Source organism: Terrapene carolina, unplaced genomic scaffold (genome assembly GCF_002925995.2).
Source record: "Terrapene carolina triunguis isolate 2854851 unplaced genomic scaffold, T_m_triunguis-2.0 Scaffold193, whole genome shotgun sequence".
NCBI classification, from domain to species: Eukaryota; Metazoa; Chordata; order Testudines; family Emydidae; genus Terrapene; species Terrapene triunguis.
The window spans coordinates 1,921,286-1,934,455 of NW_020664544.1; the positions used below are offsets into that span (position 1 = coordinate 1,921,286).

Below are 13,170 nucleotides of genomic sequence, written 5' to 3' on the forward strand. Positions count from 1 at the left end.
ATAGGGGAGCACTGGGGGAGGGGCAGTAGGGGGAGCACTGGGGGAGGCAGGTGGGGTGAGTAGGGAAAGCCTTGGGGGAGCAGAACCAGGGGGTGGAGGGAGAAGGCAGAGAGTGGGGCGAGGCGTGTTGTTATAATGAATGGAAGCTGCCAGTGTCGCTGATTTCAGGGTTTCCCTGCACAGAAGGGGTCCCCATCTCTGGCACCGGGTGCCCCACACGCACCCCCATGCTGCGGGATGGAAGCTGCGTCCTGCCTAGCGCCCGACTGCTGTGGTGTTAGCGTGGGTGGTTGTCGTGGTGCAGACACTGTGAGGGCCGTGGTTGCCCCCAGCACCTAACAGTCCGGTTTGGTTCTCCAGCCACAGGCGCAGTGCTGACCCCCAGCAGCCGGCTAGAGCCGGAGCTCCGATGGGAAGCCTCTGGGTGTCTACATGGGCTGCCCAGGCCACTTCTGAGCGAGGGCCAACAATCAAAGCAGTAAGAACCTCAGTGCAGTTGTGGTTAGAGAAGTGGCAGGGTTGCAGGATCAGGGCCTAAATTGTTCGTGGCTGGTAAATCCAACAGGATTCTCCAAGACCAGAGGTAGAGAAATTGCTCTTTGGCTTATCAGTGGAGCCAATTTGAAGTGGAAGAACTGATCGGGACCCTGTAGTGTCATCTCGCCAGAGTTCATTTTCTGCCTCCTGCCTCGGTCCCTGGAGGAGAGAGATGCTCCTTAAGGCACTGCGGGGTGAGAGGGTGTTTGGTGAGCTGCGTCGGAACCAGGCCGGCGAATACCGACCATGCTGGCGCCTGTAGCTGGGGCGTGTCTCTTAGCACTGACCCCTTCCTCGGAATCAATCTGTGCCTGCAGGTTCCTGAACTGGAGAAGGCGACGGTCCACATGAAGAATCCTGAGCACGTGCAGCGCGTAATCTCGGCGCTCAGGAAAGAGGGAACAGACAAACTGCAGGTTCCTCTTTGTGTTCTGAGCTGCGCGGTCAGGAGTTTGCAGCCCGTTCCCGGGGGTGTATTTCAGCATTGCCATGGCAGTGTGGGGGGGGGGATAATAACGCCCCAAGTTTGTGTGGAACCCATCAGCTATTTACGGCACTTGTGTCGCCTCCATTTCCGTAGTATGTGAGTGCTTGCACCAAGGCCGTTCTCCTGACAGTGCCCGTGTGAGGTTGGGAGATGCTGTTCCCTCCATTGGACGTATGTGGAACACAGAGACCGAGTGACTTGTTGGGGAGGAGCAGGGAATGGAACCTGGTTCTCCTGAGTCCAGGCCGGCACCCTGACCACTGCCCCTCCTTTTGTGTTCAGCTGCTAGGGGCTCTCTCTAGACGAGCCAGTCTGCACAGCGCCCGCCCCTTGCCAGGAGGCAAATCACCAGGGCCCTTTTGTGCAGATTGGGAAACAGGCATGGGGGGGGTCCCAAGTCTTAAGAAGGCACCTGTGTCGAAGCTGGGAGTAGAACTGTGGCCCAGAATCTGCCTTCCTGCTCTTCTCTGGTGAATAGCCGCTCCTGCTGCAGGAGAAACGCAGGCCCTTGCTGCCCACCCCCTTCCCCGCGCACCTCTCACAGCACAGCATGCTGGGTCAGTTTCAGAGATTGGCCTTTTCTCCCCCTCCTTGTGTCCTTCAGGTCATTTCGGACTTCGACATGACTCTCAGCAGGTTTGGATTTAACGGGCGACGATGCCCCACGTCGCACAGTGAGTCGAACGAGCGCTATGTTCGTTAGTTTGGAGCTTCTGTTCCTCGCTCCTGTCTCCATCGTCGCTGTCTCACCTGCACCTTCCCCACCCGCACCCACAGGCTGTTGCTAAGCCCTGGCGTTTTCCTCCCCAACCATCTCTCTTGATACAGTCCCTTCTGCTGCCGAAACTCTGCTCCGCAGCTTGGCCCTCGCTCATACTGATTGCGCCTCCTCCCCCACCCCATCCAAAATGCCGCTGTGCAGATCACCATCCTATCTCATTGCTCCAACCCTTCACCCCACCCCCACAGCCCCCTTCTCTGCTTTCTCCTCCCCTTCCCTGTTAAGTGCCGGCCTTTTTCCTCCCCTTCCGGGCTAGGCCTGACTGTGCCCCAGCCTCCACGTCTGCTCCTACGGCACCTCCCTGGCTCTTTACTCACCGCTGCATCCTTTCCACCACTTTCCTTCCTACCACCCACTGTGCTCAGAGCCCCCGCCCAAGCCCCTTCTTCCCTCAACTCCCTCTCTCCAGGCTGGTCTACACAAAAACTTAAACCTGGGGGATAAAGTAAATCTACCCTGCACTAGTTTGCTGCGCTCTAAGTGTCTGTGTTGACCCTGCTGCTACGCACAAAAAGTTCCCTGGTGCACTTTGATCTATTCCTCCTTCGGAGAGAGATGCCCTAACGGGTCCTGGTTTTCAGGAAATGCTGAGCACCCACTCTCTGAAAGGGAGGCGCCTGTCAAACGTCTCAAGTTGGCATCCAAAAATTGTGGCACCCAAAATCACTTGTCATTTTTTGCAAGTGTTGACTCTGGTCTTTCTGGGGGATTTGGAAAGGGCCCGCGTGTGTTTTCCCGGGGTTGGGTAAGTGGCTGTTTATGTCTTTCCAGATATCCTAGATAACAGCCGAGTCATTAGCGAAGAAGGCAGGAAAAAGGTACGTTTAGTGCTATCAGACTCCATCTCTTTTGGCTCTATGTACAGTCCAGTCTGCTGCTCACACGCTGCTTCTCCTGCTAGGGGTAGTAGAGACGGTTCAAACGCAGCCCTGGGACAGATGTGACCCCCTGCCAGCAAAGAGAACAGAACAAGTTTCCAGGCAGCATTTCAGATATGGGAGCACTTGTCGGAGTTCAAGGGAATTTTTACAAACCTGTCACCACACCCAAGCATGGGCATTTCATGTCAAAGAGAACAGTGATAAATAGTGAGCAAAGGACATTAATCTCTGTCTAGAACAATTTAATCTTGCTGACACTCAGCTTGATTTCTAGAGCAGTTATTAAATATTTCCCTTGGGACCCCGTGAAATTGCCACGACACTCAGTTGTTTCATGAACAATTTAGGGTTTTATTTTTAAGCTGTGATGCATTTGTGAATTCTGCAAATACTCTACTTGCTGGTTGTTAAATCTCTTTTTCGACATCCTTAACTGTTCATTGCATTTTTTGTTTAAACCCATCAAACGTTCTAGTTAAAAGATCTACTGCACTATTACTATCCAATTGAAATTGACCCCAACCGGACCATGGAAGAAAAACGTCCCCTCATGGTGGAATGGTGAGTGACTGTGTCTGAGGGCTAATTTCGTGAGCTAGAAAATAAGTGGGTAAACAAGAAGAGAGAGAGGAATTCAGTCCCCTGATCCCCTTGCGTAGCAGAACTCACTGTGCAGCAGAAGTACAGTTTATTGATAGTCCATCTTCCCGTTTCTCCAAGTGCATGAAGCGTCCTTTCTGGTAATATGGCCAGGATTGAGCCTGGTAGATCCCGTTACAGAATGGCAGTGCTGTGGACAAAAAGCAAAGGCAAGGAGCACATGGAGAGGGAGGAGCAGGTTTGTCTCTGTTGTATTGTTAACTCTGATGCAAACTGCCTTAGCATGTGGCAGTCGCAGTGCCATCGTGATCTGACTTCATGAGATCTCAGTGGATTTGTTGGCTCCAGAAGATTTGTGTAGACTTGCAGCTCTGGAAGTAACGTTCCTGATAAGAAAAGGATGCAAAGTCACTTAGAAAAGAGGGAGAGTAGGTCCCCTTTGAGAGCAGGATATGGAAGCGACAGACGGCTCTTTGAATATGCAGCCGTCAGAAGTGAGCCTGTGACTTTTGTGCCTGAGAAGGAAACACCAGTTACTTCCTTTTTCTTTTCTTACTTGTAGGTTTCATTATTCCCCACCCAAGCGATGGTGCATCTAGCACAGCTGTACTTTCGCTGCCCCGCTCTCACACCCTCCACGAAAGGGATCCCAAAGGGCCTGGTATTTTGGGCTGGGTTATTTTCCAGCTCTGGTAATCAGTCCCTGGTAATAGATCAACAGTGACTGCATTGAGGAGTGCTGGAGAAAAAACAGGGCAAATCGGACATTTGTGTTGGGTGCCCAGATACCCTGGTGGTGGACATAATAAAATGCATCGATTAAGTAAGTGCTACCAGCCTGCCTCAGGCAGCCTCTTACCCATAATGAGCCTTATATGTGAAGCAGAGAGAAAGTTGAAACTCTCTTTAAACAACAATTAGTCTGACGGGCGGTCTCTTGGTCATGGCTCCGGTAATTTCCCCTAGGTCAGATCCTAGAAGCTCACAGTCTGTCAGAAATGAAGCTCACTTTGGTATGTGTTTCCAGGTGGACCAGAGCCCATGACCTCTTGTTGCAACAGAAGATTTTGAAAAGTGACATAGCCAAGATCGTCAGAGAATCCGAGGTGATGCTCAGGTAGGGGTTTGGGGTGGTCTCTGCAGCTTGTGTCCCCTCTCTCCCTTCCCGGTGAGAGCACAGACCGCGAGGGCTCTGTCGCGCTCTCTCTCGATTTCTGGCACCTGCTCATTCCATTCAGAGCCTGGGTTTGTCAGAGAGAGAAAAAGGGAGGCACTGAACTGACTTCTGAGAACTCTAATCCACCTCCGAGTTGCTTTCTTACCCTTTCCAGACATGGCACATAAGGGGCAGCAGGCCAGACCGTACCCCCGTCACAAACAAGTCTCAAAATGCAACAACACAAACGCCAACCTAAGCCTTTTCCGCATACTTGGCTGCTCCTAGGGTTCCTCCCCAAGAACTGCTCAGCCCACCTGTGAGGTCCACTCCCACCTCCCGTAAATCCAGGTGGGGTAGCAAGCCCCTTGCATCAGTGAGTCGGCAGAGCCAACTTAACATAACCTGTCAGGATCATCAGTGACTAAGAGGCTGGGTTTTGTGGGCAAACGCTGCCAATCTGTTACAGATAAGATTTTTCTCTCTCTGTGAACTGCCTGGAAAAGTCAAAAGTGACAAAACCCAGCAGCTTTTTGTGTGGCACAGACACCACGTGTGTTCAACCCACAGGAGCAGCTGAGAGTCTGCCCAGCAGGTGGCATTTGTGTTCGATTAGTGATATTTATTCTGGTGCAAAGAAAGCCGGAGCTTCTGTCTCTGATCTCAGTAGGGAACTGCATTCCATGGGGAAAAACCTCTTGCTCGTTTGTACTGCGCCCAATCTGTTGTGATTACCATATTGTGGTAGCGCGTGGAGGTCCAAGGGGGGATCAGGACCCCGTTGTGCTAGGGGCTGCACATGCGCAACGAGTAATAAGATGTTCCCTGTGCCAAGAACCTACAACCTAAGAGCCCACAGGTGGCTGCAACAGAGACAACACATGGTCTGATCAGTGTGACCACCAGCTGCCTGGCCAGTGTTGCATCCAGAGCTTTGTTCCCTGGAAGTCACTCTCTTACAGCCTATGGGGAAGCCAAGGACCATATTTCCTGTAGGTAATTTGCGTTTGGGAGAAATAGCGTGGGATGAGTGTTACCCCCCGTCCACTGAGAGCACTAGCTGGGTGTACATCTGTGCAATAGATTTAACAAGCATCATCTTTCCTGGGAGCTTTGCTGCCTAAGGATTAAATTCCTTTTTCTAGACCAGCTGAGCTGTGTGGTCACGGATTCCATGGGGGAAGGGCAGTGATTATTCCAGTATCTATACTTCTGGCAGTAGAAGGCTGCATAGTCCAGGGACCTGAGGTCAGGAACTCTTGGGCTCTGATGCCAGCTCTAACGCTGCCTTCCCCTGTGACCTCGGACGAGCCATGTCCCCTCTGGGCCTCGGTTTCCACAGCTGCTGAAGTATTAGTCAGCGTTTCTAGACCAGAAAGCCAACAGTGTACCAATGGGCTCTGCAGTCTAGCAGAGGCGGGTCTAACACAATTCAGGGGCTGGAAGTTGAAGCGAGACAAATTCGGACTGGAAATCAAGTGTCAGATTTTAAGAGTGAGTCATTCCATTGGGATAATGTACCCAGGGTCGTGGGGGCGTCTCCAGCACTGACCGTTTGGAAATCGAGATGGGGGGCAAGTTCTCTGGCCTGTGTTACACACGTCAGACTAGAGCATCACATGACCTGGCCTTGGAATCGATGAAAAACCGGTGACTGAAATCCAGCCTATAATGCCCGGGGAGCAACCCCTGCCTAGGCTGTTGGTGCGACCGAGGAAGAAGTCATGTGCAGAGGATGCATCCCAGGTTTTACATGGAGCCCGACGCACTTTGGGACAGGGTTCAGGGAGTTACGTGCATACCATAGAGGGTGAAATTCACCCCACACCAGGCCCATCCACTGTTAAGTCCCTGTAGATAAGGCGGGGCCCTTTGGGGCAGGCTTGAATTTCACCCACAGTGCAGAAACGATCGATAAAGTTTGTCGTTTATGCACCTTGCCACCAGAGCCAGGATTTAAGGAACACCCTGGTGCCTTGGGGCATGTAGCAATCCCTGCCCAACGAGTTTCCAGTCTCCAGTGGGGATGAAAGCACTTGCAGCACCGTGGTAGTGCGACGCACTTGTGCTCTGGGGTGAAGGATGCTGTTGTGACTCTGTCTAACGGGCATTCCCCCCTCCTCCCTCAGGGACAGAGTCAACACCTTCTTTGACCAACTCCACCAGCACAACATTCCCCTGTTCATCTTCTCGGCCGGTGTGGGCGACGTCCTGGAGGAGGTCCTCCGGCAGGCCAAGGTGTTCCACCCAAACATCAACGTGGTGTCCAACTACATGGACTTCGATGACAAGGTGCGCTGCGCGACGTGCCCCGTGGTTGGGTCACGTTAGACCTGAGTGTGAGGCAGGGGACATTCAGAGAGGGTGCCGTTCGATTAAAACCCATCTGTCCATTGGAAATGTCATCCCTTGTTACCATAGCAACCTTTCCAGTTATTAGTGCTGAAATGGCTTTGAATGCGAATACGCCTATATTAGCTGTATTAGGGTAGCCAGACTAGGGCGCCATGTGTAAAGACAGTCAGAGAGAGCCTGGCCGGCAGAAAGCTCACACCCTAAATTCACAAGGCTGGGGAAAAGTTATGCAATATACAAGGATCTACTTGGCTCTTCTCCTTTCTATGTTGCACTCGGCAGGAGTGGGCTGCTACTCTTCGCTTTGTTTCAAGTCACTTTCACGCTCTGGTTTGCCTAGGCCCGTGATACCGTGTTTGGGGGGGGCGGGGGCAGCGCTGCGGGAGGATGGGCGTTGACTTACCATAATTATCCTTAAAACCTATGAAACCCCCGGAAACTGCCCACTAAGTTGGGCCTGATTCCCAGTGGCTCCCTTGGGGTGGACATGGGGGCATGTAGGGGTTTAGGAGATTTTAGCCACCTAGGGGCTCCCTGGACTGTGAGCCACCCAGGGGCCTTGGGGCTGCTCTGACTTACGCTTTGCTTCCTGTCGCCCCCTATGGAGCCAGGGAAGCAGAGAATAGCCACGTTCGCTGCTCCCCAGCCTGGCCCCCGTTACGTCCCTGATCTGCCCCTGACACCAGGGCCACTGCAGAGCTTTTGCATCAATTCTGCACTGCCCGGGGAAGGCCTTCTGCACAAGGCAGATTCCACCCAGTTAAAGGCCCCTTTATGCTGCCAGAATGGGGCCTGAGTGGCTGAGAGTTAGGCCCTTGGGCCCTTGCTCCCCTGGTGGCCTGGGAGCCCTTTGGAGGGGCGGGAGATGCCACCTCTGGGTGGTGCTGAAGGGCTCTGGTCCTGTGTGCAGCCCTCCCGTGAAGGGGCGGGTTGCTCTGGAGCAGGGCCCTTGGGCAGCGTGGGACAGTAGGTTTCCCAGCAGGCTCCGCTAAGAGCATCTCTAAGAAAGGTTCAAGTCAGGCTGAAGTTTTGTTCCTTCAGCCCCGAGACACCCCAGAAATCATCCTGTCCGTCCGTCCTTTGCTGCACAGGGCGTCCTGAGACAATTTAAAGAGCCGCTGATCCACACCTACAACAAGAACAATGCAGTCCTGGAGAAGACGGAACATTTCCAGCTGCTGAGCAGCCGGTCCAACATCATCCTGCTGGGGGACTCCATGGGAGACCTGAGCATGGCAGACGGGGTCGCCAACGTGGAGAACATCCTCACAATCGGATTCCTGAACGACAAGGTGAGCGCGAGGGCAGAGGCTGTCTGCCCTCCGAGCGTTCGCAGGGGAGTGGCGGGGGTGCGGGTGGGAGGTGCCTATGTGCTGCAAGAGCAGTCTGCTATCTGGCATGCTGTATGAAATGAGTTTGGTGGGTCTCAGTCCAGTCCAGGTGGGGAAGGTGTCCACATCACACCTGACCCCCTTGTTCGCCCCTCAGCTGAGCTGGATGGGTCATCCCTCCGTGGCCGGGTGGGGCTCCTGTGCCGGGTTGCAGAGGGGAGAGCTTGCCATGCTGCGCCCCATGCCCTGGAGATGCTGTCTCTAGGGCTGTTGATGGGGTACCTTTCACCAGCCCTGAATCCCCCGCGCTGCTTTCATGGGGCTCCTGGAGTTCTGAGCTTGGCAACCGGCCGCGCTCATTCCCAGCTGCTAATGTTGCCGTCCTGTCCTGTCCCCTCGCCCCACGGCGGCTCTGCAGGTGGACGAGCAACGAGGAAAGTACCGGGACGCCTATGACATTGTGCTGGAGAAGGACGAGACTCTGGATGTGGTCAACGGGATCCTTTGTTACATCCTTGGAGACCTGAACTGAGAGCCCAGGATCCTGACTCTGGCCTCTCAGGATGGTGTCTTGGGACCGTGCTTCCCATGGCAGAGTCAGGGCGATTTGAATCCATCTTGATGCCCTCGGGAGTTCCCCCCACCCCACCCCCCCGGCTCCCTCCTGGGCTTTTATAAATACCCTTTTGTTCGTCACTCCTGGGATTGAGGGGTGAGCTGGAGAAACTCTCTGCTTGCCCCAACTACCTCCACCATGTCTCTGCTCAAACCCCAGCCGGCGCTGCTCCCGGCTCGTGTCCCATCCCACGAAAGCTCAAAGCCACCAAGGCAGGGTCGTCGTTTGGCTAGCCAGGCCGTCAGCCAAACGACCCAGAATTAAAGATGCCTTGCAGAGCTGGGGACCCACGTGTTTAAATGGGTTCGTTCTGCCGCCCTAATCGCCTCTGTCGGGGAGCAGGCACCTGTTTGTTGTAGGTCCATCACAAAGCGTTCAGGCCGGACTCCGGCTGCGTGGTTCAGCTGCATAGCAGAATTACAGCTTGCCCTGTGCTGGGGGGCGTAGGGGTCTGCAATTTGCTGTGGAAACCCTACAAATCCCCTGGTCAGTTCTCTGCTCCCTCTGCCTGCAACCTACTGGGACGTTTGTGGGCGTCACTGCCCCCTGGTGGCCAGAGAGGGGACCAGAGATGATTTTAGAGGGCGTAAGCCCCACCCCTGTCTGTGCACCGACCTGTTGTGGGTGGAGCCTGGAGCTGCTCAGACAGCATGGTGGGCGCAGGTGGGAAATCCGGGTTGGGGGACGTTCTGGCTGCCTGGGATTGTCGCTTGGAACATTAACACTTTGGGTTTGTGAGATGATTGTGCAGATGCCGTGATGCTTAAAGGGGTGGGACTCTTGTGAGGATTCCTGTCCGAGAGCTGCTTGTGTGATGAACGCAAGGGCTGAGTTTGGTCATCCCGCGGTGGAGCAGGGTTTGCTTGGCTGCTGTGTTTTGCTGGCAGAAGGACGGGGTTGTGGTGTGCAGTGAATCCCACTGGCAAGCGGCTCTCGCTGGAGCAACGAGGCTCCGCTGGCCAGTCACGCGGTGCTGTGGAGTGGAGTTGTTACAGCTGAAAAGTCAGGCAGCAGGTTTGTCATGTGTGGACGGGGGTGTTGGGGGGGACGCAGTGGCAGCCGTGGGTCCTCGGGGTGGGTAGTTTAAAGGCGGCTGGGACGGAGGGAGGGCAGACTAGTTGTGTGTGGCGTTTTGAAGCGTGACTATTGTATAACTCACCTTTTGTGCCGGGTCTGGGGTCTCCGGGCAGCACGTCTGTCAGCAATGTAAACTCTCTCTCCCTCAGATACAAAAAAATGGAAAAGAAAAGCAGCCCCTCTGGGCCCCGTCTGCTGGGATCCCTTCCGGGCAGGACAGTCACACTGGCCTGAAAGAGGGGCTGAGGCTAAGCAGGCGTTTTGGGTCCCCCATGTGCCCATGGAAGGGCCGGCTTTACTTGCTTTACCGCGCAGAAAGCTTCCTTTAAGGATCGGCATTTCCAAAGGAGCAGGAACCCCATGTCCCTCATGCCGAGTTCAGCCCTCTGGCCTGGGTACGTGAGAACTGCCTACCGTGGCAATCCGGGCTCTGCCTCGGTGGCATTTAACTCATCCTAGGGGGACCCAGACTCCTGTACTCGGCAGCTGGATGGGGGACAGACAGCTGCTTATCGACTGGGCTTGGCCTGCGTGCTGCGAACCATCGGAGAGTGCAGATGGCTCTTTCAGAGCTCCCTGTCCCGCCCTGTAAAACTCCATCTCCTTTCACGCTGCTCCTGTCGGGGAGAGCCAGAGGCTCGCGTTACATTACAGGTCTCCTCTGCGGGTGGAAGGGACCTCGGTTCCTGCCGTGCAAATTGTTCCTAGTCCTGTTCCTGGCGAGGTGCCGTCCACGTGGCTGTCTCGCTGTGACCCAGCCTGGCATTAGCAACCCAGGCCCCTGCATTGTTTGGGAAGCGAAGACACTTGTCATTTGCCTTGTAGGAGCTGGGCTGGTCCAGGTTCACAGGCAGCCATTTGGCTCGCTCGAATGTCACTTGTGAGGGGGGGCAGGTTTTATTCCGTTTGTTGAAATAAATACATTAGATAAAGCTGGCGTGTGAGTGGTTTGTGAGCTCGCAGTACAGCACTGCCTGGGGTGCCCGCCGAGGCATACAGAACTTCCAAAGGTGGGTGAGCTAGTTAGCCTCATGTTCCAAATGGGGAAACCGAGGAACAGGAAGTCGAAGAGTCACAACTAGCGAAGGAAATCGCATCTCCTGACTCGCTGCTCTAACCCCTAAGCTTGCGCTGCTTCTGTATCTGAGAGATTCCAAGGGGAAACGCAAAGACCTGCGTCACTGCAGAGATGGCTAACCCAGCATCCTGTTCCTGGCTGCTTCAGAGCAGGGTGCAAGAGAACCTGCAGGGGGCAACTTTCTGACCCCCCCAGTGACCAGCACCTCTCCCCACTAGGCAGCCAGGGGCCAGCCAGTCTTCCCGAGGGCTTTGAGGTTGGAACAGCCTCAGCTAAAAATCTTTACAATGTTTTTAGCCCTTCCTCTGAAACTGGGGGTGTCTGCGGCCAGGCGGGAGCCTCTGAAGGAGACGAAGCTTTTTCCAACCCAGTGCTGCAGATGCAAGAAGCTTGGATGGGGGCTTATCCAGCCAGACCCTCCACAGCTCCCCCCACCGGGACAGCGAACACAGACCTGCGTGTGGGGACCTCTCTTCGTGCGGACAAGCGCAAGCAACGGTTCATCCCAAAATAAAGTGCCAGGAAGCAGAGTTGTTGGAAACCACTTTAAATCAGTTTATTGGGTGCAAGGCAGAAATTGCTATTGGGGGGTTGTTTGAACCTTTACATCATCTTGTCCTTGCACTTCTGATCTTTTATCCTTGCCCAGCAGTTGGCTCTCGCAGACACTCGTCGGCTGAGCCGTGATCTTGGGACACAAACCTTTAAAACCGGAGACACTGGCCAAAATTTGCAAACGTGGGAGACTAAAGTGAGGCTCCTGAATTATATTTAAGCATCTCAGTAACAGTGGGCTGAGTTCCAGCTCTCATCAGCGTCTGGAATCCGGGTGCTCAGAAACTGAAAATCAACCCACTTGTGTTAGCCCAGCTGGGAGGGTTTGGGCCCTGGATTTTCCAAACTGACTGGTGGTTTTGGGGGCCGAACTGTGTAAAATCAGGCCCCTTCAAGGTGTCTCAAGTTCAAGCCCCAAAATACCAATGGGCCTAACACCACTCATCACTTTGAAGAACTGGGTCTGGGCTTTCCTTTCTGGTACAATTCAAGCTGTTGCAAGAGCCTGGACCAGGGATAGGAAATGGCATTACATAGAGATATTTTTAAATCCCTTGGGAACAGTGACTGGGTTCCTTACAGGAAAAGCTCCAGCAGATGCCAATTCATGCCCCTTGCTCCAGCGGCAGCGGGATGCCCTCGCTGGCTCACGTTCTGCACTCTGGGTACGCGCTGGGAGGTGTCCTGGCAGCGACAGCCCCGGTCTGCACAAGAGCAGCGCTGCTGAAATGCTCAAAGAGCCGAGGCGAGCAAAGGGCCGGGTCTGACGTGGGGTTACAGGCAGGGCTCTCAGCTAGACGGGGGGATGCCATCAACTTCCAGGAATCCCAGCCCCAACCCCAAACCCCACGTCACTGGAGAGAGCAGATGGGGGGATGGGTGCACCTGGGATTCATCCAGTTCTGGGCTGGGGCAGGGGAGTTAATCTGTGTCCACAACCAGGTCCACCGCAGCAGCCCCCACCCCGTCAGAGGCAGGCAACGTTTTGGAGAAGCATCCGGCACTGGGAGCAGGCAGGCTGGGTGGGCCTGTCTCTGCAGGGGACAAAGGCAGAGCGCAAAGCCAGGGATTAAATCACTCAAAGCCCAGAGAAGAAAAGTCTCTGGGTTCTGGTCTCAAAGCAGCTGGATACAATTCCAGGGTAGTTTGGGAAGGGGTGTCAATTACCCCTGTGTAGCCCCTGGAGCCTTCAGGCCCGGAGTGTGGGTGGAAGTGCTAGGAAATAGCTCACGGTTGGGTCTAGTTTCTAGGCCAGGGGTGGGCAAACTTTTTGGCCTGAAAGCCACATCTGGGTATAAAAATTGTATGGCAGGCCATGAATGCTCACAAAATTGGGGGTTGGGGTGTGGGTTCTGGGGTGGGGAAGAGGGATTGGGGGTGCAGGAGGTTGCTCTGGGCTGGGACTGAGGGGTTCGGAGGGCGGGAAGGGGATCAGGGCTGGGGCAGGGGATTGGGGTGCAGGAGGGGGTCAGAGTGCAGCCTCCGAGCAGCGCTTGCCTCAAGCAGCTCCTGGAAGCAGCGGCATGTCCCCCCTCTGGCTCCTAGGCGGAGGTGCGGCCAGGCAGCTCTGTGTGCTGCCCCGTCCGCAGGCGCCGCCCCTGCAGCTCCCATTGGCTGCGGTTCCCGGCCAATCGGCACTGCGGGGGCCGTGATTGGGGCGGGGGCAGCATGTGGAGCGGGGCCCCCTGGCTGCCCCTACATGTAGGAGCCGGAGGG

General features: G+C 54.9%; 1 protein-coding gene across 2 annotated transcripts in view; it reads left to right on the top strand.

Annotated features, from left to right (window-relative positions):
- Positions 1-10,685, top strand: part of NT5C3B (5'-nucleotidase, cytosolic IIIB) — a 12,536-nt gene extending 1,851 nt beyond the window's left edge. The window contains exons 1-9 of one of the 2 annotated variants that reach the window (XM_026654863.2): positions 331-478; positions 855-953; positions 1,629-1,698; positions 2,577-2,623; positions 3,162-3,247; positions 4,314-4,403; positions 6,572-6,734; positions 7,889-8,089; positions 8,547-10,685. In XM_026654863.2, coding sequence (XP_026510648.1) covers positions 410-478; positions 855-953; positions 1,629-1,698; positions 2,577-2,623; positions 3,162-3,247; positions 4,314-4,403; positions 6,572-6,734; positions 7,889-8,089; positions 8,547-8,660 — 939 coding nt within the window. In that variant the 5' untranslated portion in view covers positions 331-409 and the 3' untranslated portion in view covers positions 8,661-10,685. Of the gene's footprint in view, positions 1-330; positions 479-854; positions 954-1,628; positions 1,699-2,576; positions 2,624-3,161; positions 3,248-4,313; positions 4,404-6,571; positions 6,735-7,888; positions 8,090-8,546 lie in introns of those variants that run through there. The other variant, XM_026654862.2, reaches the window with a different exon arrangement.
- Positions 10,686-13,170: the final 2,485 nt, after the last annotated feature.